The sequence below is a fragment of the Vigna umbellata genome, chromosome 6, assembly GCF_029865625.1.
Source record: "Vigna umbellata cultivar VRB3 chromosome 6, Vumbellata_1.0, whole genome shotgun sequence".
Lineage (NCBI taxonomy): Eukaryota > Viridiplantae > Streptophyta > Magnoliopsida > Fabales > Fabaceae > Vigna > Vigna umbellata.
In genome coordinates this window covers 5510676-5535924 of record NC_142170.1, presented here as the reverse complement: position 1 = coordinate 5535924, position 25249 = coordinate 5510676, and the positions used below count along the sequence as shown (strand labels likewise).

Below are 25249 nucleotides of genomic sequence, written 5' to 3'. Positions count from 1 at the left end.
AATATGTTCTTTATAGTCTTAATTAGTTGAGTAATCACATAATTGTTTAGTGTCGTGAGTCTCTTGGGAAAACGATATTTGGTCATACCATCTTTTATTACTTGATACGATTCGGTTACACTTGCCGAGGTTTAACAAGTTTTTGACTCCGTTTTTGGGATTGAAAATTTGTTCAAGTTTTTGACACCGTTGTCGGGGACTCGTGGTATAACTATTCTATTTGTGTGATTCTTAACCGATTAGACTTTATCTTTAATTTTTATCTTTTTATTTCTTTATATCTTCTATCTTTTCATCTTTTTATCTTTTCATCTTTTTCTCTTTTTAATAACAAGTCAAAACTGTTAGTTTGGTAGTTTTCGGTTATTAAATTTTTGTTCCTGAGACACTACATATGCTCTGTATATAAACTGCAACATTTGCAGTATCAATAATACAACATATAGATACTTCTTCAATTCATTCTCTCTTCCAATTCTCCAATACAATAAACATAATAAATAGAATTTTTAAAATAGTTTTTATAAAAGTCAGTCAGCATTCCATCACTCATCATAATTTCCAATGGAATGTTAACTCCGCCACACTGTTGAAGGATGAAATTGCAATGAACATGGAACAAACATCAGAATTATGTTTATCATTGAACAAAGGACATAGAAGCAGAGAAATGAATATATAATTAATATCACTAACTTTTTTTTATTGTGAATAAATAGTGAATAGAACTAGGATACAAATGAAGCAATCGCCTGAAATAAACAAACTGGGAAAACCTGAACTAGCTCTACAAATGGATTACAACCCACGGACAGGTCAGGGGGAAAATGAGAAAAGAAAGCGCAGTTCATATAAATTTACTAATCTTCTTCTATGGTATATGACAGCCGGAATTGCCCAATAAAAAACACCTATCAGTGTTTAGCAAACATCCCCTGTGTTAAGGAGGAAAAATCATAATCCTTCGCTGACTGTGTAGTACTAGATGACACTGGAGCTCCTGACTGGGGTTTACTGGCTCCCATTGTCGCCATCACACCGTTAACTGGAGGTGGAACTTGCCCCATACCATAGAAACTGCATAAAAAATGCATTATAAACTTGGTATAAGTTTGGGAAATGGTAGGAACCAACAGTGAAAAACAAGTTTGTAGGTTTTCTTTGGTGAACAAGAGCGCTGGTTGATGCATAAAATCAATAGAGATCACTAAAAATGATAAAATACAGAAACGGCACAATATGCAGTTTTTAGATTGGTGCGCGGTTTGACACGAGATCTTCAGTAAAAGATGACATAATCCAGGTAAATTCCATGTTCCGTAGATCTAGTTCACCTAGAATTTTCATTTCGTGAATGAGGAGGGCGGAACCATTAGCTTTGAAAAATTAGAGTGGTTGAAATGGAAACATAACCCCCAAAAGTAGCCTTAGTGTACACTCTAAATCATTTTGGCTTATGGAACTAAAGTTGATTGGACCCAATTATCCACCCAGGTTAATGGACCAACATAAGGTAATAATCAAATAAAATATTCCTACAAGTAATCCAAAGAGATTAATATGGTGATGATCACACCAAATAATGACATACCTAGATGGTTGATATTGTACAGAGCTCCCAGCAAAATGTGCTGGGGTCATGTTCGTAATCTGCACCTGATAGAAGAGAAACAAGTTAGTTGCTGGGCAAAACCAATAATTCATCATTTAACATTTGGCTTATTTCAGTCATTACCTGCATGGGCAATGCTCCAGAAATCGAGTAGCCAGTAGCTGGCCAACTTTGCACAGGAACATTTGGTCTAGGTTCTTGTATGCCCGCAGGATACTTGAGATCCCCACCAGAAGATTTAGCTGCAGCAGCCATTAGAAGAGACTGTTGCTGTAGCATGGCAAGCTGCTGCTGATGCATAGAAAATGGAGACACCATATTGCCCTGCAATATCAAAATGACTGGTCAGGTAAAAGTATTTCAAATACCAGAAAAAAAGCATCTAATGATAGAGTGCAACTAAAAAAATTGTTGTTTTAATATTGACGTGGATATATCTTGCACATTGAGCATCTAGAGAACAAATCAAATAAGGGTAGAAGAACTTTATATTGAATAAATAAGACTAAACAAATCAAGTAAAAGAAGTAACTCCGAAATCTCACAAACCTATAGAAGAATTTGCAAGTACCTTCTCAAAGAGGCTCATTATATCATTTTTAACATCTTTCTGTGGCTTTTCTGGAGTTAAGCTTGGCATCATAGGTGAATCTTTGAAAAGATCCTCAATACCAGCTGCAGACAGAGCACTATTATCAGCTACTTTTGGCGGCGGACTAGTCTTCTCAGCTGTTGACACCTCTGCAGCAGCTGAAACAGTTATGGCAAAAAAAATTAAGTTCTACCCAACATAATTGAAGCAACTTAACATCTTCAAAAACTATCCAGCAACACTTTCTTTTGAATTTTCATGGCATTTTGTAACAAGGACACAAACATACACTGAAAACCTGCCCAGAGATTATCATCAGTAGTTGTACTGGCCGACTCAGAGCCATTTTCTTTCGGGACATCCATAGACAACATGTTGAAAAGGTCTGTAGCATAGTCAACTTTTGGAGGGGTATTTTGAGCTGCATCCATAGCCTGCTTTGAAGATTCAGCTTGTGGCTGTGGTGCTAATGGTTCCACTTTCTCAACAGGCTGAGGTTTGGTAATAGGAGGAGTTACCTGTTCACAATAGATTATTTCATACCAGTATAAACACTAATGGTTTTATTTAAAGAGGAAAATAAAGTAACCATCGCTCAAACAGCTCAATTAATCATATTATTACAAATAACATATGAAGTGCAGCTAATTGTAGAAGTAATAACACATGAAACTAATGACAGAACAGACATTAAAACTGCAATATCAGATAAAGTGCAACACAATGTTAAACAGCAGGGGGGAAAATTAACAGAATAACAAAATAAATAGGGAGCAAAAGCGATTACTTGCTCAGGTGCTTTTGGAGGAGCAGGAGCAGGAACACTGTTTCGTGTAGCAGGAATTGCATTTGACGGTTGGAATTTCTTCCTTCCCTCAAAAGTTTTTTCAGAAACAACATTATGACCACTTCTCTCCCCAGGCCTCTGCCAATGTGAAGGACTTCTTTCTTCCCGCAATCCAGAAGGTGTTTTTGGATTCCCATCTCTTGGAATCCATCTCTTCTCGTCATACCTTTAAATACATGCAACAATGTAACCAGGTCATAAAACGACATCCATACATCTTAAACAGTACAAAGATGAATATTTAGCGAGGTTCAAGGAGTTGAACATTACACATACTTTGCACGAATGAAATTCTCAATTCCAACTCTATCATAATTTGGTGGTAATTCTGCTTCCCAGTAGTTATTTGCTTTCTCGTTTCCCATTGCTTTGCACGACCAAAACAAGAAAATTCAAATTGACAGTGTTGATACATAATCAACGCATATCAGCAAAATTCAAAATAACCACAAACTCAAGACCACTTAGACTATCTTACATTGAATGAATGCAACTTGCTCTGGAAGCCAAGTGTCCAGGGTTGCAGAACGAACCTGAAAGGGAAGTCATTAATGATTAAATAAAGCACGTATTTAGATACTACAAAATTCCAACAATGGCTTAGGAGCTATTTCTCAGTTATTCCCACACCAAATTCATTCAGTACTATTACTATATTTTAAATGGAAAAGTAACAGATCAAATTGAAAACTTTGTCAATCGAATAAGTTATTTATCAGCCTAGAACTATCCTTATTCAGAATAAATATTAATCCACAATAAAAAGTTAAACACTGCGTGAATTATATAACGATAACAACAGCAAAAGTCTTCCCCACTTGGTAGTGTCTACAAGCTCAAAATAATTTAAAAAAAAAATCTCAACTTCCATTTAAGGAAAGGATTACCAATGACACTTATTTAGAAACCTTTGGTTAGTCATTACTAGAAAGGGTGTTTAATAAGTATACAATAAAATCAGTATTTCTTAGAAGAGTAGTGCTAACAATACTCTCTGTCAAACACATTCCTCCTAACAAAGTAACACTCTATTATCAGTTGAAACGTACTAAGAACTACAGAATCATGAGAGGGATTCATTAAATAAGATGTATGATCCACAATTTCTTTTAATTTCCAATAAATTTTAGCCAACAAAAGAGAGTATGCTCCAAAGAATGTGCGTGTGTGTGCCTGTGTTACTGAATTTCTCTTCTTGAAAAAAAAAACATTAAATTGCTACAACACATTGTCAAGCACAGAAACATACCCTCTATATTATAGAATTGGAAGACATTTTCTACAAGCAACCATAATATACATTCTCTCTCTCATAAGTTTTTTTAGATCTAACTAAAACCCTTTTAGTCTTAGCAGTATAAGTAACAAATATTAATCACAATGTTTGTAATATTCACAGTACAGACAATCCATACCAAGGAAAATAACATCACCTTTGATATATGCACACCCAAACTTCGATGTATTCCCGAACACTGCATACATATAAAGATGCCAAGATTTACACTAGCCCATCTGGGACCTCTGCAAAGTAAATTAGCATAGAAAGTTGAGAAAACATTGCTAACCACAATAATAAAAATAATATATCCAGAAAATGCATGGAAAAGAGATAGCCTTTTTTTCATGAACCATTAGTATCCCTGTGCTTAATTTACTACTGACATAAAATTCAGACCGGATCATTCAGATCCACCAGTACATACTTAGCTTTGCAGTCAGCACATTCTCTATTGTCTGGTAATTTAAGAAGTCCTTCCAGTATCTGCATATTTAAAGTATGGAAAAAAAACAGTGTAAGGAGAAAAGGAAAACAGAAAATGTGGCAACCCTCAAATACCAACACGTTCAATAAAGACGAAAACCCAAATGAAAGTTCAGTGTTGAGAAAACATTAAGGATCTCACGAATTACCAATAAGCATACATCACAATGGTGACTGGAAGGAAAACTTCTCCCGAATCAATTGAACTTGGCCTATCTTTACATGGAAAAAACAACTACGAATTTCTTTCAACATTTGCTACCCAAACTAATTTTCTTCTGCAGTTGTCTTTTCCTTTTCCGTGATCAATATATAACATGACTCGAATTCACCGCTGCAGTTGTCAAGGATTAAATCCCTCTTAAAACTATAACCCTACAATTACTCCAAAAAAGAAAAACTAAAAATACCTATAAAAGGATGGACTATTGTTACAATAAGGACATAGAGTTTGAAGAAACACATCAACTAAGCTTCCGATAGCTTCATACTCTTTGCTGAACGTGTAAGTAGCGCCAAGAAACCCCTAAACTATATGTTGGGAGCTAAGCGAACATCAGAAAAAAGGATCCAAACTACCAAACCACAACATCCCATTGATTATCCCCCAAAAATATCGAAAAATGAAAGATCGACAAACCTGCCAGCCATCAGTAACAAAAATCATGACAAACATATCAAAACAAAACCTACCAGTGCCTAATTTTGCGAGCTATACCATACACATTCGCATTAAAAAATAATCCAAAATTCTCACGTTCAAAATTTCGCGACATGCATCTACTGAACAGTGACGGATTCAAATCTAACAAGAAGACACGATTAATGATCCGAGGCAACTAGCGTAGATTGGAAAATCGAAACTGAAATAAAGAAATAAGGAGAGAGAAACCTTCTTGTGCTTAGCGTTGAGTTCTTTGGTGACGTTAGCCTTACCGTTCATGGTGGAAGGTTCCAGAAGAACAAGGAAACGAATAGGAGCGAGAAAGTTAGCAGAAGAAGCTAAGCGAGAGAGGAAAGAAGAAGATCCGAGGTCAATTTGGTCTATTCACACTCTTTCCTCTCTGTCTTTCACTCTCTCACTAAACTGAAAGCCTCGCTCCTGTTAAGAAGAAAATGTCGCCAAGGAGACGCCCTCCTTGACTTTTTTTTTATTAATTATTATTTTCATAATGGTGGAAAACACTTTTGTAACAGCATTTTCTATGAAATTATCTTATTCAATAATTAAAGTTAATTAATAGTAACTATATTCTTTTTAAATAAAATAGTTTTGTATTTTAAAATTACAAATTAAAAATACTTCATGACAGTGGATTCCACGCGCAACTCCTCAACTACATTTTTACTTTGTTAAATTTAACCATTTTCCTAATCACACAATAAAATTGATTTAAGTAAAATAAAAATAAAAATACAATTTTTTTGTATTAAATTAAAAGATTACAAATCATAAATTATTATATTTCCCTAAATTTTCTCGCCTTGGTTTTTCGGCCCACACGCTTCTATAGCTTTGTCCCCTACGCTTATCTGTTTGTTTATTATATTTTCATTATGACATTTATGTCATGAATTAATTATAAAAATATTTGCTTTTATGAAAGGGAAAGAATAGTGGCTTTTGCATTACGGGAAAAATAATTGTGTTAAACGTTTTGTGTTCTTTACTTATATGTGGAAGTTATTTTTAGATGCGTACAAGGGTTTCGACATTTTCCTGGTTCAATGTTCTGCAACTAAACGGATGCAGGCTATTTCTGTAATGTAAATAGATAATATAAATATATAATATATTTAAAAATGATTTCAATTCAATTAAAAATAGAATAAAATAAAATCATTCATTTCAATTAAAAATAAATAAAAAGACTCATACCAGACTTTTGTATACAACATTATATATATATAATTAAATATATTTTTAGTTACTAAATTTTGAGGTTAAATTACAATTCATCTTTATATCAATTTTGATCTTTTGAGTTAATTTTTTTATGTCTCAAAAGAAATATTTAAGTTATTTATATTATTTAATATATTTAAATTCTAATATCAACTATATAAAAAAATATTTTTAAAGTTTAAAAACTAAAATGTATGAAAAAATATGAATGTATCATCTATAAATCTAACAAATTAGGAAACACAATAATAACTTTGAAATTCCCTGGTTTATCTCAGAAAAAGTTCAACAAAAAAACATTCTTTAAATTTTTTACTTGTGGCACAAGAACAACCCCTTTAATTACGTGCGTGAATAATTTTAATTAATAATTAGGAAATCAAATAAAAATTATAAATTTAATTAATATTTCCAAAAAAAGAATTAAGTAATAAAATAATTTGTAACAATAGTTTTAATTTAATTTTATAAAAAAATATAATAAAATTGGAAGTAATAAGTATGTATTTAATAATAATTTTATTCAAATAAAACTAGATTAAAAGATTAAAACTAACTTATATATTACTAATTATTAATCTTACTAATAATAATCATTTGAATTAACCATTAATAGTTGAATCAGGAAATAGAATAATAATCATAATATAATTAAAATTTCCAACAAAAGGAAGTAATTAAGTAACAATATAAATTGTACTAATAACTTTAATTTAATTTTAGAAAAAATATTGTTGAATATAGTGAAAATTATGTATAGGATTAATCTTCCTTATGTTGAATATACACATAAGATCTCTAATATCCTTGAAAAATAGTTATATTTACTAAAATAGATAAGCTTTTTAGAGTATAGAAAAATATGTATAATGTTACATTAAAATACGGATTATGTTACAGTAAATACGTATAATGTTACAATAAAATGTTTTAGTAAATACGTATGATGCTACAGTAATATACACTCGTGAAAAGCGTGTTGCTATAGTAAAAATGTAGTATATCTACAATACTGCTAGAGTAAAAACGTAGTGCAGCTACAATACTGATACATTAACCCTAACTTCAACTATAAATATGGGTGAGGAAATGAAGTTTTTCATCTCGAAGTGAAAGTTGTGAAAAGAGAGCAAGAGTTTAGTAGTAGATAAGGAGATTTGATGGTTAGGATCTAAGTTATAGAGAAGGTTGTGAGAGCTCCTAAAAGGGTGTTTAGATTGAGTTGCAAAGAGAGTTATTTGTAGAGAAGGGTTATCCTTGTGAGTGTAGAGGGTTTTAAAGGTAGAGAAGAAAGGTGTTGCTCAGATTTTGTAAAGAAATGATCAAAGTAGTTCATCAAGAGGTAATGGAGGATAACCTTTCTTTTTTTTGTATGATTATGGATATATGTAAAAGCTTGATAGCGGTTGACCATAAGACTTTGAACATTAGTAGAGTACTCGTAAGTCTTATGGAAGCAGGAGAAATAGATCTTGATCATAAGGTTTTGGGTGTAAACATAATATACTTGTAAGGCTTATAGAAGATGGAAGAGAGTAGTTTAACCATAAGGCTTTGGGCATAAGCATAGTATACTCGTAAGGCTTATGGGAGCGGCTAAAGTGACTTTGAGAGGTGTCAAAGTGGTGGTATGTTACGAGGAATAAAAGACATAATAAAGTGAATTGAGAGCATTAGAATAATTGTGTGTAATGAATTTTAATGGTGTATGTTTGAACGATATAATGTGAGTGTGTTTTAATGATTGTATGTTATGGTTAGCTCACCCTTTCTTGTTTGTGTTTGTGCGATGATTGTATAACTCGTATTGTTATACGGGAGCAGATGATTTTAATTTTACATACGAAGTTTATATATATATATATATATATATATATATATATATATATATATATATATATATATATATATATATATATATATATATATATATATATATATATATCACTTCTCAATCTACTCTTATATAACACATAACTATCACATTAAAAATTAACAACAAAAATAGCAAGGTAAGCTAATAGTCCTAAAATATCATACATAATAATTAACAACAACTTTTACAACCACACAAAATTTCTCATCTCATCCATCGTCTAATGGATTTCAAACCACAAACAATCAAAAACAGAGTTTACACATATTAGCCCAACTGACTACCTCTTATGTCATCAAATATAAACATCACATCATTACAAACACTTGATCACACAAGTGGAAGACTCATGCTTTAAATTAGACTAAGATATTTTGCATTTAGCATACTATATTAACCCATCAGACATAATTCTTTTTGATAGTGCATGCTAGGTCATGAGAACATCTATCGACTCTCACCACCTGATATCTTTCTCTATGTGAGTCCAATATTAATAAAGTTGTAAAAACCTCATTATTGATATCCCATTCAATATACAATTTGAAATATCTCAAAATAGTGTTTACTCCTTAGAAATAATTACATTCATATCACATAAAGATTAGATCAACAACTCACAATAAATTATGGTTAAACCATTAACTTTACTCAGCCACACACACATACATAAGGATATATTCATTTTAAAATACCAAACATATAATCTTTCTTGTCTAGATAAACAAATCATTTCTTTTTTCGGCTCAACACTACTTAAACAATTTACATGCATTTTCAAGAATCTAAAAGACTCTAAGTTGCTTACTCAAAATTGACTCATTAGTGACCAATCGACTTTGAGCTCTCTCTAGGAGTTTTTACTAATTTAATTTGCTTAATGAAGTCTGACTCGCCCAACAACCAAGTCATCCTAGGCTCTCTAGATTTTTATGAAAATAATTTCGCTCAACGAGTTATTTACTCTTCCAACGACCCAAAACCTAAGAACTCGGTTTTAGAGGCCCATCTAACAAGTTTTGGATCACTCAAAGACTAAAACTAGATTTAAAAACTAGAATTTTGCCTAATGAATGGATGACTTTCCTAACAAGTTAGCATGATTCAGAAATATTGTCAAATATACCAACTTATAAAATTGGTTTCAATTGGTATTTTATCTTTTCATACCACAACTAATACATTTTGTTTCTAAATTTTGTTTCTAAAATAGTCTTATGAACCAATTTGACTAAACTGATATTTCAAACTTTATTAATAATATTCAACTCATCATTTCATTACACTGTTAATCACATTAGATAATAGTATTCAATTCATCATTTCATTTTAATATTCAACATCATCAATCATTACACTTCATTGAACAACTTAAAGTAAGGATGGTACCACATCACTCTTACAAGAACAAGAATATTATCTAGCTTATAATACAGATAAGGAATAAAATAATTTACTTTATATAGACTAAACCTCTAAATCCCATCAAACATCTAAAAATTACCACTTTCACAATATGTAATACATGTAAACAAACTCAAATTGATATGTAAACAAACTCAAATTGATAGTCTAAATAAATTCTAACAATTCTAGACAAACAAATATTCATCTACATGCAGACATCACCTTTTCCATGCACATTAAACTTCCAAACCGACTTAAGAAAAAAAAGTATAACATTTAAACGTTTTCATTTAAATTATTTAAAATTTGTAAAGTATAAATGTAGACAACCTTCTAAACTTTTCGTAACATACTTTAAATGAATATTTTTGTAAACGTAACATTTGTGTGAATTATGTATTGTTTGAAATAAATGATAGGAAGTTTGAATACATATAAGCATCGACTTTGAATCACTAAAATAAAATCCATTATCATTTACTTGAATCAAATATTTGTAACATCCCAAAAATACAGAAATGAAACCATATAATGGAATTGATTACAGTTAATAATAAATCAGTTCAGTCTTAACTAAACAACGAACGTTCAGGGCCGAACAGCCTTACACAAGTTACAAACTTAATTTGTTCCAGATAAAAGAAAACATGACCGAACGGTTTACAAAAACTAAATACCGAACGGTCACATAGATCAAAAGAGAGGAGGTGACCGAACGATCACCTCACAACTAAACTACTATACACTAGTCGAACGCTCCTATGACTCGGCCTTCACTTCCACTTCTATCAAATTCTCTTTCTCCAACTGCTGTAGTAAATCGCTCGGCCTCTGGTGTTCAGCTTTTGCTCGTTGATAAGTTAAGCATGATGCCACGAAACGAGCGACATCATTCTTCATTCCTGGCCACCAGAAGGATTTCCTGAGATCTTGATACATCTTAGTCATGCTAGGGTGCATGCTAAGACGACTTTGGTGTCCGTCCTCCAGGATAATTCTCTTCAGTTCTCCGTCGTTTGGAACGCACGTCCTACCCATATAGCGTAAGAGGCCGTCCGTTCCAGTGTTGAAATGTTTGGCCTGATCCGTATCGAGCGCGCCCAAAATCTTCACCAAATCTTCATTGGCCGACTGCTTCACTCTGATAAGATCGAAGACGTTGCTGGATATTCTAAGGTTACAACATTTAATACTGCCCGGTTCCAAGTCGAACTGTAACCTTAGATCTCTAAAACTCTCAACCAGATTGAGTTCTCTTACCATCATGGACGAGACGTGAACTACCTTTCTGCTTAGAGCGTCTGCCACAACGTTCGCTTTTCCTGGATGGTAAAGTAGTTCAAAATCATAGTCCTTCAGGAACTCAAGCCACCTTCTCTGTCTCATGTTCAACTCCTTCTGATCAAAGAGGTACTTGAGGCTTTTGTGATCACTGAAGACTTGGAAAGTTGATCCATACAAGTAGTGCCTCCAAATCTTCAGCGCGAAGACGACCGCTGCCAATTCCAGGTCGTGCGTCGGATAGTTCTTCTCGTGAATCTTCAGTTGACGAGAAGCGTACGCGACCGCTCTCTTCTCTTGCATCAGCACACAGCCCAAACCTTGATGAGAAGCATCGCAATATACCTCGAATGGTTTGGCCGTGTCTAGAATAACCACCACTGGGGTGCTCATCAACTTCTTCTTCAATTCCTGGAAACTCGTTTCACACCGATCGATCCAAGCGAACGGGTGATCCTTTCGTGTTAGCTGCGTCAACGGTGCTACTATCTTAGAAAATCCTTCGATAAAGCGCATATAGTAGCCCGCGAGTCCCACGAAGCTTCGGACTTCAGTGACCGAACGTGGACTCTCCCATTCTAGTATCGCTCGTACCTTGGCCGGATCCACGGATATTCCCCCAGCCGAGACGACGTGCCCCAAGAATTGTACTTCCTTCATCCAAAATTCACACTTGGAAAGCTTGGCGTACAACTCCTTTTCCCTCATGACGCCAAGTACGATCCTCAAGTGTTCCTCATGTTCGTCACAGCTCTTGGAGTAGATGAGGATGTCATCAATGAAGACGACCACGAACTTGTCCAAGTATGGTCGGAAAATGCGATTCATGTAGTCCATGAAGATCGCTAGTGCATTAGTGACACCGAACGGCATCACTACATATTCGTAGTGTCCGTAGCGAGACCTGAAAGCAGTCTTCTAGATATCTTCCTCCTTCACCTGAATTTGATGTATCGCGATCGCAAGTCAATCTTTGAGAATACGCTCGCACCATGTAGTTGGTTCAGCAGATCGTCAATCCGTGGTAGGGGATACTTGTTCTTGATAGTCAGTTTGTTCAATTGTCGGTAGTCAATACAGAGCCGAGAGCTGTCATCCTTCTTCTTCACCAAGAACACAGGCGCTCCCCAAGGTGATGCGCTCGGCCTGATAAACTTCTTATCCATCAACTCTTCAATCTGCGTTTTGAGTTCAACCAACTCAGCTGGTGACATCCGATAAGGTGCCACCGAAATGGGTCCTGCCGTCGTCACCAAGTCAATCGTAAACTCTACCTCGCGAGGAGGAGGTAGTCCTGGTACTTCATCCGGAAAGACGTCCGGGAATTCCTCTACGACTGATCGTTCTTCACTCCACTTACGACCGAACGATCGTTCATAACTCGAACCTCCAAACTCTTCATCCGGGTACGTCATAATCAGGAAGCAACTAGCGCCCTCCATGATGTCTTCTTTCAATTGACTGAGCGTCACAGATAAGTCTTCTTCTGCTTTATCAGGAAAAACTAATTTCTTCTCGCCGCAATCTATGAGAATGCGATTGGTAGCCAACCAATCCATTCCTAAAATCACTTCTAACTCCTTTAGAGGCAAACAGATTAGGTTAACCTTATATCTACGCCCCTCGACCTCTATAGGACATATAATACAAACGGTAGACGTTCTAACCTCACCAGCCGTTGGGGTTGACACCACCAAGTCGAACTGCATCTCACTCTCTGCTAACCCCAGTTTTTCAACGCACGCCTTCGAGATGAAGGAGTGGGTCGCCCCCGAATCATACAGTACACAGCAAGGCTTTCCAAACAATAAGCAAGTGCTGATGATGAGTGTACCTGAGCTGGCTGCCTCAGCGCCCGTGATTGCGTACACTCTCCTCACTGCCTACGCTCGTCCACCCCGACCTTGCTGCACTCTTCCAGCATTTGGCGGTCTCATTACCGCTCATCCTCCCATATTGCACTCGCTCTCCAAGTGACCATTTCTTCTACAGCGATTACAACACTTCCCTCCAACCAACTGAGGACATGATGACTTGAAATGAGGTCCTCCACATTGAAAACATCTGACTGCCCCATGTTGTCCAGATTGTCCGACAACAACCATAGATTGAGACCCACTTGAACTCGATGGCTGTGTTGAACGAGCGTACGACGTCCTATTCCGATTCATATTAGTTCTTGACAGAATCGGTCCCCTAGCTGCTTGTTGCTGCTCCTTCTGCTGCTCCACTTCGGCCACATTCTTCTCCAATACTTTAGCTCTCTCCACCATCGTCGGAAAAGACTTTATACATAAGCTGGAAATTAGTACCTTGAGATCACTCCTTAACCCATTCTCGAATTTTCGACACTGCCACTCTTCACTGGTAGCCATAGTATTGAACCTCACTAAGTGCTTGAACGTATTGGTGGACTCCGATACAGACTTCCCGCCTTGCACCAACTGAAGAAACTCCACCTCTTTAGCGAAACGTACGCTATCGGGAAAATACTTGGTGGAAGCATCCTTGCAATTCAATCACGAACACTTCCAAAACCAGAGAAGGCAGCGGTTAGTTGGATGATGATGAGGCACGGTAAGTGTTTGATGAATGTTTCAATGAAGATGTATGAGTAGATCAAGGAATCTCAAGCTCCGAAAGCCTTCCAAGAGCGAAGGAAGCTAGAGGAGAATGTGCAGAATAGGCACAAAGTGTTTGAACTCTGAAAGAATGTCTGGAGAAATCTCAACAGCATATCATTATCAATTCAAAGTTGAATTTACAAAGGATGAAGCCCCCTATTTACAGATGAAGGAGAACTTCTAAGATGTGTGATGCAAGCTATTCTAAAGGTACGTGATGCAATGAAAAGAAGCTTGGGAAGCAAGCTAAGTTTGCCAGCTAAGCAGAACTGCAGAGGAAGATGGAGTTGCTGTCTGCAGTGTTCATGCATCTGAGCGTAACAGCAACATCTTCAATTTTATCTCCTTTGCTTTTCCTTGCTTGGTTACTCCTCCAAGTGTTTTGCCAAGCTTTATTTAATGACCTACAAAACAATGTAAAGTTATTTAAAGAGGAGGAAGATTTTAGTAATTAATACTCCATAAGAGCAAAGTAGTTAGTGCTCCCTCTTCCTCTTGGATTCTCTTAGACATGACTCTTGTTAAAGGTCCTATGTTGAGCTTGGATGGTCCTCCATCAGTCCCTCCCTCTTGAAAAAGATCTGTCCCCAGATCTTGGGAACCCTGTTGGGCATCTCCTATGAAAGGAATTAGATCACAAATGTTAAAAGTAGGACTGACGCCATAACTTTCAGGAAGGTCTAACTGATATGCATTATCATTTATCTTCTTGATCACTTTGAAAGGACCATCACCTCTAGGGCTTAATTTGGATTTGCGTTGAGAAGGAAATCTATCCTTTCTCAAGTGAAGCCAAACTAGGTCTCCTTCTTTTAAGAGTACTTGTTTTCTCCCTTTGTTGTTGTATTCAGAATACTTTTGAGTTTGTTTTTCAATATGTGTTTTAACCTTTTCATGCAACTTTTTGATGAACTCCGCTTTAGAAAGACCTTCTTTATGAAGAAAAGAAGATGTTTCTGGAAGAGGAAGTAGATCAAGAGGTGTGAGAGGGTTAAAACCATAAACAACCTCAAAAGGAGAAAGTTTAGTAGTTTTGTGAACTACTCTATTATAAGCAAACTCTATATGAGGTAGATGATCATCCCAATTTTTAATATTGCCCTTCAACATTACCCGTAATAGAGTAGATAGAGACCTATTTACTACTTCTGTTTGTCCATCAGTTTGTGGGTGACATGTAGTAGAAAATAGTAGTTTAGTTCCTAGCTTAGCCCAAAGTGTTTTCCAAAAGTAGCTAAGAAACTTAACATCTCTATCAGAAACTATAGTTTTGGGTAAACCATGCAATTTAACAACTTCTTTAAAGAAGAGTTTTGCTATATAGCTAGCATCATCTACTTTGTGGCAAGGTATAAAATGAGCCATTTTACTAAATCGATCAACCACCACAAAGATAGAATCAAAGCCCTTTTGAGTTCTGGGTAGACCTAAGACAAAATCCATACTAATGTCTTCCCAAGGGGTACTAGCTATGGGAAGAGGAAGATAGAGTCCATGAGGCATTACTTTAGACTTAGCTTGTAAACAAACTATGCAACTAGAACAATGCTTTTGGACATCTATTCTCATGTGAGGCCAATAAAATTTGTTTTTCAAAGTATGAAGAGTTTTATCAACTCCATGATGGCCCATGAGTCCTCCACCATGACTTTCTTTGATAAGAAGCTTTCGAATAGATCCTTGGGGTATGCATAGTTTTCCTTTATTAAAAAGATACCCCTCAGAAATATAAAATCCATCGAATGGCTTCTTAAGACAAGATGCATAAGTAGATGCAAAGGTAGGATCAGATTCATAAAGTTGTTTAATGTCATCAAAACCTAGTATTTGGGATCCTAGAGTAACTAACAATGCATGTCGTCTAGATAAAGCATCCGCAACAACATTAGTACTCCCCTTTTTATGTTTGATGACGTATTGAAACTGCTCAAGGTACTCAATCCACTTTGCATGTCGCTTGTTCAACTTTCCTTGCCCTTTTAGATACTTGAGAGATTCATGGTCAGTGTTTATTATAAACTCTTGAGACACTAAGTAATGCTCCCAAGTTTTCAATGCTCGAATGAGGGCATAAAGTTCTTTGTCATAGGTAGGATAGTTCAAAGTAGGTCCCCTAAGTTTTTCACTAAAATAAGCTATTGGATGACCTTCTTGTATAAGAACAGCGCCTATTCCTACCCCAGAAGCATCACATTCTACTTGAAAAGCTTTGGAAAAATTAGGTAAATGTAGAATGGGTGCATGTGTTAACTTATGCTTTAAGGTCTCAAAAGCTAAACTTTGTTTCTCATCCCATTTGAATGGCATATCCTTCTTCAAAAGTTCATTAAGGGGAGCAGCAATAGTAGAAAAATTTTCTACAAAGCGTCTATAGAAACCTGCTAGACCTAGAAAACTTCTTACTTCTCCCACTGTTTTGAGGATAGGCCATTCTTGGATAGCTTTGATTTTGCTAGGATCAACATGTACTCCTTCTTTCCCAACTTTGAAGCCTAGAAAAATAACACTCTCTTGACAAAAGGTACATTTGTCAAAGTTGGCAAATAAATGGTGTTGTCTAAGCAAAATCAATACTTTCCTCACATGATGAAGATGTTCTTTAAGACCTTTGCTATAAATTAAAATATCATCAAAGTAGACTACAACAAAGCTGTCTATGTATTCCTGAAGGACATGATTCATTAATCGCATGAAGGTAATGGGAGCATTGGTTAAGCCAAAAGGCATGACTAACCATTCATAAAGGCCAAATTTGGTCTTAAAAGCGGTTTTCCATTCATCTCCTTCTTTAATTCTTATTTGATGATACCCACTTTTAAGATCAATCTTGGTGAACATGTTTGCTCCATGTAATTCATCTAGCATATCGTCCAATCTAGGAATAGGGTGCCTATACTTGACTGTAATGTTGTTAATAGCCCTGCAATCTGTACACATTCTCCAAGATCCATCTTTCTTAGGTACTAACAACACTGGCACCGCACAAGGGCTAAGGCTTTTCTGTATCCACCCTTTTCCCAATAAATCATTAACCTGCTTCTCTATCTCTTTGGTTTCTGTGGGGTTAGTCCTATAGGCTGGCCTATTAGGAAGACTGGCTCATGGAATTAAATCAATTTGATGTTCAATTCCCCGAAGAGGTGGTAAACCACTTTGAACCTCTTTAGGAAATAAATCATCAAACTCTTTCAAAAGCTTTTGTAACCCCTTTGGATGAGAATCAAGTGGATGATTTATGGAAAGAAGTGCCTCCTTACAATAGAGAAGAAAGTGAGGTTGTCCAAGGAAAAGATTTTTAGAAGTGTGTGGTGGAACAACTTCATTGGTTGAGGCACTTGCAACCAAACTCAACTTCTTCTCTTTGGAAACTTTATTAGAGTAAAGTTTCTTCTCACCATCCAACTTCTTCTTAAGTGTTATTTGATCCTCTCGCACTTGTGATGGTGTAAGAGGACTCAAGATAATCTTTTTGCCTTTATGTTGAATGGTGATCTTGTTGGTGACTCCATCATGCAAAGCCTGTTTGTCAAATTGCCAAGGCCGTCCAAGTAAAATGTGACCCGCTTCCATTGGAACAATATCACAAATGATTTGGTCTTCATACTTGCCTATGGAAATGGGAACACTTACTTGTTCCTTAACAACTATTCCTTCATCCTCTTTTATCCATTGAAGTTTGTAAGGGTTAGGATGAGGAGTAGGAGTTAAGCCTAGCTTTTCAACCATTCTAGTGCTACAACAATTACAACAAGAACCACTATCCACAATCATAGAACATGTTTTATCAAGAACTTTGCAGCGAGTGTGGAATAGGTTTTCTCGTTGAGTTTGTTCTAACTCAACATGCTTTGCCTCAAGGAGTCTCCTAACCATGAGAAGATCTCCATCGCAAGGTGGAGCTTCATGTTCCTCTTCAGATGAGGACAACTCAGACACACTAGAGGATGACTCCTCACTATTACTTTTATGTTCAAGGATATAGGTTGACTTTTTAAAGTGACACTCAGTTGAATAGTGTCCTCTGGCCCCACATTTGAAACATCTAGTCTCCCTACCCCTGGTATCTCTGGGTGGCTCTCTTGGAATTCTTTGTTCTTTTCCTTTAGAGCTTTCTTTTTCCCTTTTTAGCTCTCTATCTTTGCTTTTGAACTTATCTTGTGTCCTTTCTTGCTCTCTCTCCTTTGTTTCCTCATATCTTGGAAAGCTACCCTCCCTCTTAAGATCTCTCCTATATGATGATGTGGTAGGGTAGGGTCTTTTTGTGGAAGCTTTTCTCCTGTTTTGTTCTTCCACTCTCACACATAGCTGGACAAAATCATTTAGATCTAAGTAAGGTAAGAGTTCTACCTTATCTCTAATCTCATAGTTTAATCCACTCTGGAATCTAGCTATGGTGAATCTCTCCTCCTCTTTGATTCCCGCTCTCAACATGAGTAACTCTAATTTTTGCCTATATTCTTCAACACTCATGTTTCTTTGTTGAAGTCTATGGAGCTTGTCCATGACTTCTCTAGCATAATAGGCTGGGACATGTCGCCTGTGTAAGGCTGCTTTCAACTCATTCCAATATTGGATTTTGTAGTCGCCATTCATCCTTTGGTCCCTTATGATGGATGTCCACCAATAAAGGGCTGCACCTTGAAAGGTTAAGGTGGCTAGGGTCACTCTCCTCCTATCATCTATGTTGTAGCATTCAAAAATTTGTTCAACCTTCATCTCCCACTCAAAGTATTCTTCAACATTATCTCTACCATAGAAAGGAGGAAGGTCAAGCTTAGGTTCTCCATGATGTTCTCTATGGTTGTGATGTCGCCTAGAAGGGTGTTGATAGTGATCATAAGGTTGGTAAGTATGGTGATCACTATGGTGGGAATGATCATCGTGATCATAATTTTGCCTATGAGAGTGAGTTCCCTGTGTGTGCCTGCTTTGATTGATAGTAAGAGTGGCGACTATTTGCCTTAGCTCATTCAACTCAGTCTTGGTTCTATTGAGCTCTTCTCGCAACTCTATGTTCTCTTGATCTTGAGTGACATTACCTTGAACACTAGAGTGACTCATGCTTGTGAAGTAGAGAAATTGTTTTCACAATGATTTGAAAACCTTGCACAAGTATGAATCAAAACTTTTGAAAAGAGAATTTGAGGTGTTTTTGGTAAATGACTTCTATAGAGATTCTAAAGGTGATGAAACCGAATAGCTCCCAGGAAGGAGAGGTGAGTCACAATGGACAAGCTTAGAAACCTTGTCCTTCCTTAGCCAGAGTGTCTCCTGACGCTTCACACCCAAGTTTCTAGATAGAAGTCATTCAAAACCTTTTTGGAATGCAAAGATGTTATGCTCCTAGAAACCAAACGAAGGTTTAACTATGTGAAACGCGCTCCTAAGTATCACGGAGACTTAAAACATAAAAGACAATCAAGCAAGAAAATAAATGAATGGAAATGGAAGACAATGATAACCGGCCCTATGTGAAAGTGCAAGTGACACTTGGAGCCCCTTGACACACTTTCACTCTAATAAGTGGGAACTAACTATGACAATGTTGCTTAGTAGACTTGGAATTGCTTGGATAGCATTTTTCCAAGTTACTTTAAGTTTGAAAAATGTAAAGCAATTAAACTCCAAAGGTTCCGTGATACAAAGCTGAAAATTGGAGAAAAATGAGCTATTCTATGTATACAAGGAAGGCTACCAAATCTGAATGTAGTGTAGCTCCAAAAGTATGTGAAATTTTTGGTGTGAGGGGTGGGGAAATGCTGCTGAAAACTGCACAAGAATGCAGCTTGGAGAACAACCTTTGTAGCCAATTCTACAAACTCTCCACTTCCTAGTATGCTACCCTCTTGGAGGAAGCTTGTTGGAACTTGGATCACCTCAAAATGAAGTCACACTCCACTGTCAAACACTGAAACCGTGAGGTGATGGAAAATCTGCTGCACTAGAAATTAGTTAACCAAAAACCAGTTTTTAAACATAGTTTGGAAGCCAAAAATGATGAATGCAAGTGATATACGGCTAGAACAAAAGGTAGCACTCAAAAGGAACCTAGGATAGGGTCTAGAACAGATTATAAAAGCAAGAAAAGACTCAAAACAGTGAGAAAAATCTGTGCTGTAAAAGTGTTTGATGAAAATTCAAAACTGTTTGATAAAATGCCACAAAGAACAGTAGATTTTGTGTTTTCTGGTTTTTGACCTTTCAAATCTGGATTACAGGGTTTAAAGTGCTTTTTATGATTGCTATACACTTGGATAAGCATATAAATGTATTTGGATACTTAAACCCAGCTTTTGCCAATCCAAAGATGAAAAACCAAAGAAACACAATGGCAAACAGCAATAAAAATGAACTCTACACCTTACAAAGTGGCTGGAAAAATTAACAGCAGTGGCTATAAGGAACAACAGTGTATGTGAGGTTCAAATGATTTGTCAAACAAGTTTATATCATCAAATTGGATGTGTGCAAACACTTAGACAACAATGAAACACACTGCAGTAGCAAATCAGTAGTGCACTTCCCAATTTAGGCAAATTTGATGTTTTAGAAAGTGTTTTGGCACAAAGGTGTAAAAGTGACCAAATGAACAGTAAAGATGAACTTTGATGCACCAAATACATGTATAGAAACAACTAAACTGTGCCAATATCCACTGAATCAGAGTATGACTGGTTGAGTTCCAAATTTGAAGTAAAAATGGGAAGTCAAACTATGATTTTGCAGATGTAATGAAAATGGACCAAGGAAACAGTTTACACAAGTTTCAAATGGTCAAATAAACTTGCACAAATGGTTAAACTGTTCAGAGACAACCAAATGCTTCAAATCACAGATTGAGTTGCAAATTATGCAGCATTTTGAAGCAAAAACTGGACCAGATTTAATAGTACAACAGAAGCAAAGCTGGCTGGTTCAATCACAGCAGGAGAAAGTCCTAAATTACTAGATCTAACTGTAGTTAAACAGCTAGCAGAATTGAAGTACCTAATACCAAACAAAGACTACAAGCACGGTGCAAAAAGCTTGATAAAAACTTTGACAATACTGTTTTGATGCATTTTGAAACAACTCAAATATGATTTTCACAAATCAGTGGTTAATCTGAATGGAAACAACTTGAACCAAGTTTAGAAACTTCAAACAAACTTGCAGCAAGGTTCAGAGACACAAGAACTAGCCAGAAACAGTGTGGTCAACATCAAACCAGAAATGCAATTTGCTGCTGAAGTTAAAAACAGATTATGAGGAACTCAACCACTCATTTTGCTTTTCTTTGATGCATATGACTTGCAATAGCTTTAGACACTTTCAAAAACAGTAGACAAACGTGCACAAGGCTTGAAACCACAAGAAATCTGGACAGAAACAGATGATAGTAAAGCAAACCAGAAAATGAGTTTTTCTGCAGAATGTGGACTGGAAAACAGTGTACCATGCGTGTGAGCTCAAATGATCAAAGCTGACTTTCTGTCATTGCTTTATAGATCAACATATAGCTAGCAAGTGCACTGGATTCACTTAAACAACAAAGAAATAATGCTGGAACAGAAGCAAATACTAGACAGAATTAAAACTGCAGTAAATTCTGCACATGACTGACAAAAACAGAAAATGATGATTAAGCTGGATTCAAACGAAAATTAAAGAAGTTGCACCGATTAAAATGGAAAACAAACACTAACGAACAGTGAATAGAATCAAACATTCACTCAAACACAGAATCAAACCAGAAAAAACAAAATGAAACAGTGACATATATGAACAGCACAAGACGGGAAAAAAAACAGAGGAATGGATACGAGACACTTAGCTCTTGAAGCGTGACTGAAACGACTGGCTCTTGATGCCAAATGATGGAAGCATCCTTGCAATTCAATCACGAACACTTCCAAAACCAGAGAAGGCAGCAGTTAGTTGGATGACGATGAGGCACGGTAAGTGTTTGATGAATGTTTCAATGAAGGTGTATGAGTAGATCAAGGAATCTCAAGCTCCGAAAGCCTTCCAAGAGCGAAGGAAGCTAGAGGAGAATGTGCAGAATAGGCACAAAGTGTTTGAACTCTGAAAGAATGTCTGGAGAAATCTCAACAGCATATCATTATCAATTCAAAGTTGAATTTACAAAGGATGAAGCCCCCTATTTATAGATGAAGGAGAACTTCTAAGATGTGTGATGCAAGCTATTCTAAAGGTACGTGATGCAATGAAAAGAAGCTTGGGAAGCAAGCTAAGTTTGCCAGCTAAGCAGAGCTGCAGAGGAAGATGGAGTTGTTGTCTGCAGTGTTCATGCATCTGAGCGTAACAGCAACATCTTCAATTTTATCTCCTTTGCTTTTCCTTGCTTGGTTACTCCTCCAAGTGTTTTGCCAAGCTTTATTTAATGACCTACAAAACAATGTAAAGTTATTTAAAGAGGAGGAAGATTTTAGTAATTAATACTCCATAAGAGCAAAGTAGTTAGTGCTCCCTCTTCCTCTTTGATTCTCTTAGACATGGCTCTTGCTAAAGGTCCTATGTTGAGCTTGGATGGTCCTCCATCAATACTCCTCATAGAACTTGCTTCTGAAAACTTCCCACGAGATGGGACTTTGGGTGTCCGTTAATATCATTTTCATACTCGCCCACCAATGGCTGGCCTCTCCGGTCAGTAAGTATTCAGTGAACGTCAATCTGTTGTCGTCCGGACACCTCTTGGCGTTGTAGATCCGCTCCATATCTCGTAGCCACTGATCAGCCTCATCAGGAAGGCACTTCCCATTAAACTTGGCCGGATGATGTTGCAGAAAATTCTCTAAACTCCACTCTGCCTGATGGGTTGGGTTGGAAGAGGACGTTCCCGATGTGTTCCTGGTGGTTGCAATGATTTCCATCAATTGCCTCTAGGTTGCTTCAGAGTTGGCGCGTGCGGCCTCCAAACTCTGTAAAGCAGCCGTATTCTGCTGTACCAGGGCAGCGTTCTGCTGCTGTAGGGCTTCTATTACTGATTTCAACAACCTAGTGTTATCGGATGCATCACGTTCGGTGGGTTGTGGTTGAGGAGGAGGTCTCGGTGCCATTTGTTCTCTGAGAAGCAGAGAAAACGAACGTTAGTCAAGTTCAAAGAGTTGAAAACACTCATTAAACAAACGTTGAGCACACAACAAAAACATAGTGTACTCATAACCTACAGTGTGCTTAAAAGAACAAAACTGCTCTGATACCACTAATGTAACATCCCAAAAATACAGAAATGAAACCATATAATGGAATTGATTACAGTTAATAATGAATCAGTTCAGTCTTAACTAAACAACGAACGTTCAGGACCGAACGACCTTACACAAGTTACAAACTTAATTTGTTCCAGATAAAAGAAAACATGACCGAACGGTTTACAAAAACTGAATACCGAACGGTCACATAGATCAAAAAAGAGGAGGTGACCGAACAATCACCTCACAACTAAACTACTATACACTAGCCGAACGCTCCTATGGCTCGGCCTTCACTTCCACTTTTATCAAATTCTCTTCTTCCAGCGCATCCTCCAACAGCGCGTCTCCATCTGCTCACATCCACACGGATGATCATTGCAATGACAAGACGGACGTACAAGTACGAGACAATAAAAACACAGGGTAAGCTTATGTAATTTAATTCAAGTAATAACATACATTTCTCACATACAAATATATCAAAAGCATTCCAACATACGATTCAATCAAACTCTAATACTAGACTGACTGTCCGGACTGTATGAATTCTGTGTAGCTACGACGTTCGTGCACCCGGGTGATGTAGTAACTGGAATTCTCTCATCAGCTGCCACCCGAGGTTAGTCTGTTCCGTCCAAAGTACCCCTAAGGACTAGGACCTCCTGCCGTTCCCACACATGAACTACCCCCCTCTACGTGAGGACGAGTACTCACGGAACATCAGGATGAACCGCCAGCTAAGCATTTCCATATTCATACTTTACCAATTCCAATATTCATCCAAGAGTCGTTCCTCCCCGGAACGCTCGTTCCAAATTCACAACCTTTAATTTATCTCATATACTCTTCATCCTTTATAATCTTTCACTTTAGTGTCATTTTCATCATCATTTCTAAGAACATAAAATACCGAACGTTCAGCCCTCTTCATAACGAGGACGAACGATAGAAACGAGACCGATAAAATCTCCCGTTCCAGAATAGAATAAGACCGAGAGAGTTACTTTTAGATTCAAGAATAACCCGAGTACAATAATATACCATATATGACGAACGTTATTTACCACGTAAATCAGTTGAATGAACTGACTCTCGTGAGTTCAGACCAATACTCAAAGAATAAATTAAGTACGGAGGCTCTAGGCCGGATCCAATGGATGTAGACACATCAAGACGTTAAAGAACCATACCTAGAATAATTCAATTACAGAAACCTAATGTCAGTCAATGACCGAACACGGTAAAAGGAATTTTTACTGAATTTGGACGAACGCCGTTTCATCAAGTTTGATAAATTAAAACGAGTACGAGCGTTCGGTATAAGACCGAGCGCCACTCATTACAAGAGCTTGGGTTGAGACCTATCACTAATTTAAACTTATAATAGAAACATTAAGAATAATAAATATGATAAGACACGTTGGAAACCAGGTTGAAGAATAACTAACTATACCACTACATATTTACAAGATTTTCAGTTCCTCACATAACACTCAGGTACATCTACGTTTGGCCGAACGCTCAAACATAGCACTATTACAAAAAGACGCTCGTCCTCAACTAGAATTCTTCCCAATTGAAAGAATTCCATTTCAAACAAATATAACAGAATCACCGAACGGTCAAGGACCGTTCAATGACGAACGTACACTATCATGGGGAATACATATTCAGATTTCATTTATATTCAATTCATTTCTCAATACATAGTTTCATAACTTTATAAAATTCTAATCATAATCAATTTGATTACTTCATACAATCCATATCATACCAAGAAATCATATTCCACATCAACCACCATATCAGTATTCATACTTGATACATACATTCAATCATTCATCAACAAGCATTCATTATCAACGAACGTACAACAACATACAATTAAATTAGATAAGCTTCCCTTACCTCTAAGCGTGAACGAACGTCCTACAGACCGCAACTCAGTTTCTTCAAACTACGATTCCTTCTACCCTCAACGTTCAACTATTCTTCAAACCAAAATCAAACAATAGACCGAAAGGGTTCAGAATTAAACTAAGGACTCATGCAACTAGAACTTGGTTTGCATGTCCACAAGAACGAACGGCTAAGGGGAAGGAAACTTACCAGTTTCAGAATTCGAAACTGTTCGGTTCAAGT

The 25249-nt window shown here is 36.6% G+C and overlaps 1 protein-coding gene across 2 annotated transcripts; it reads right to left on the bottom strand.

The window, feature by feature from the left end:
• Nucleotides 1-657: 657 nt before the first annotated feature.
• Nucleotides 658-5933, bottom strand: LOC124844562 (ADP-ribosylation factor GTPase-activating protein AGD5-like). Of its 2 annotated transcripts, none has more exons than XM_047321520.2 (11): nt 5709-5933; nt 4758-4816; nt 4485-4575; nt 3530-3584; nt 3328-3418; nt 2992-3217; nt 2494-2722; nt 2184-2362; nt 1736-1936; nt 1592-1656; nt 658-1077 (listed from the first exon to the last, which is right to left on the bottom strand). In XM_047321520.2, the coding sequence occupies exons 1-11, from the start codon at nt 5757-5759 to the stop codon at nt 915-917; spliced, it is 1410 nt and encodes a 469-aa protein (XP_047177476.1). In that variant the 5' UTR covers nt 5760-5933; the 3' UTR covers nt 658-914. The 2 variants fall into 2 exon arrangements, with proteins under 2 accessions (XP_047177476.1, XP_087949100.1); XM_088092974.1 differs by lacking the exon at nt 5709-5933 and adding an exon at nt 4966-5145.
• Between the last annotated feature and the right edge of the window lie 19316 nt (nt 5934-25249).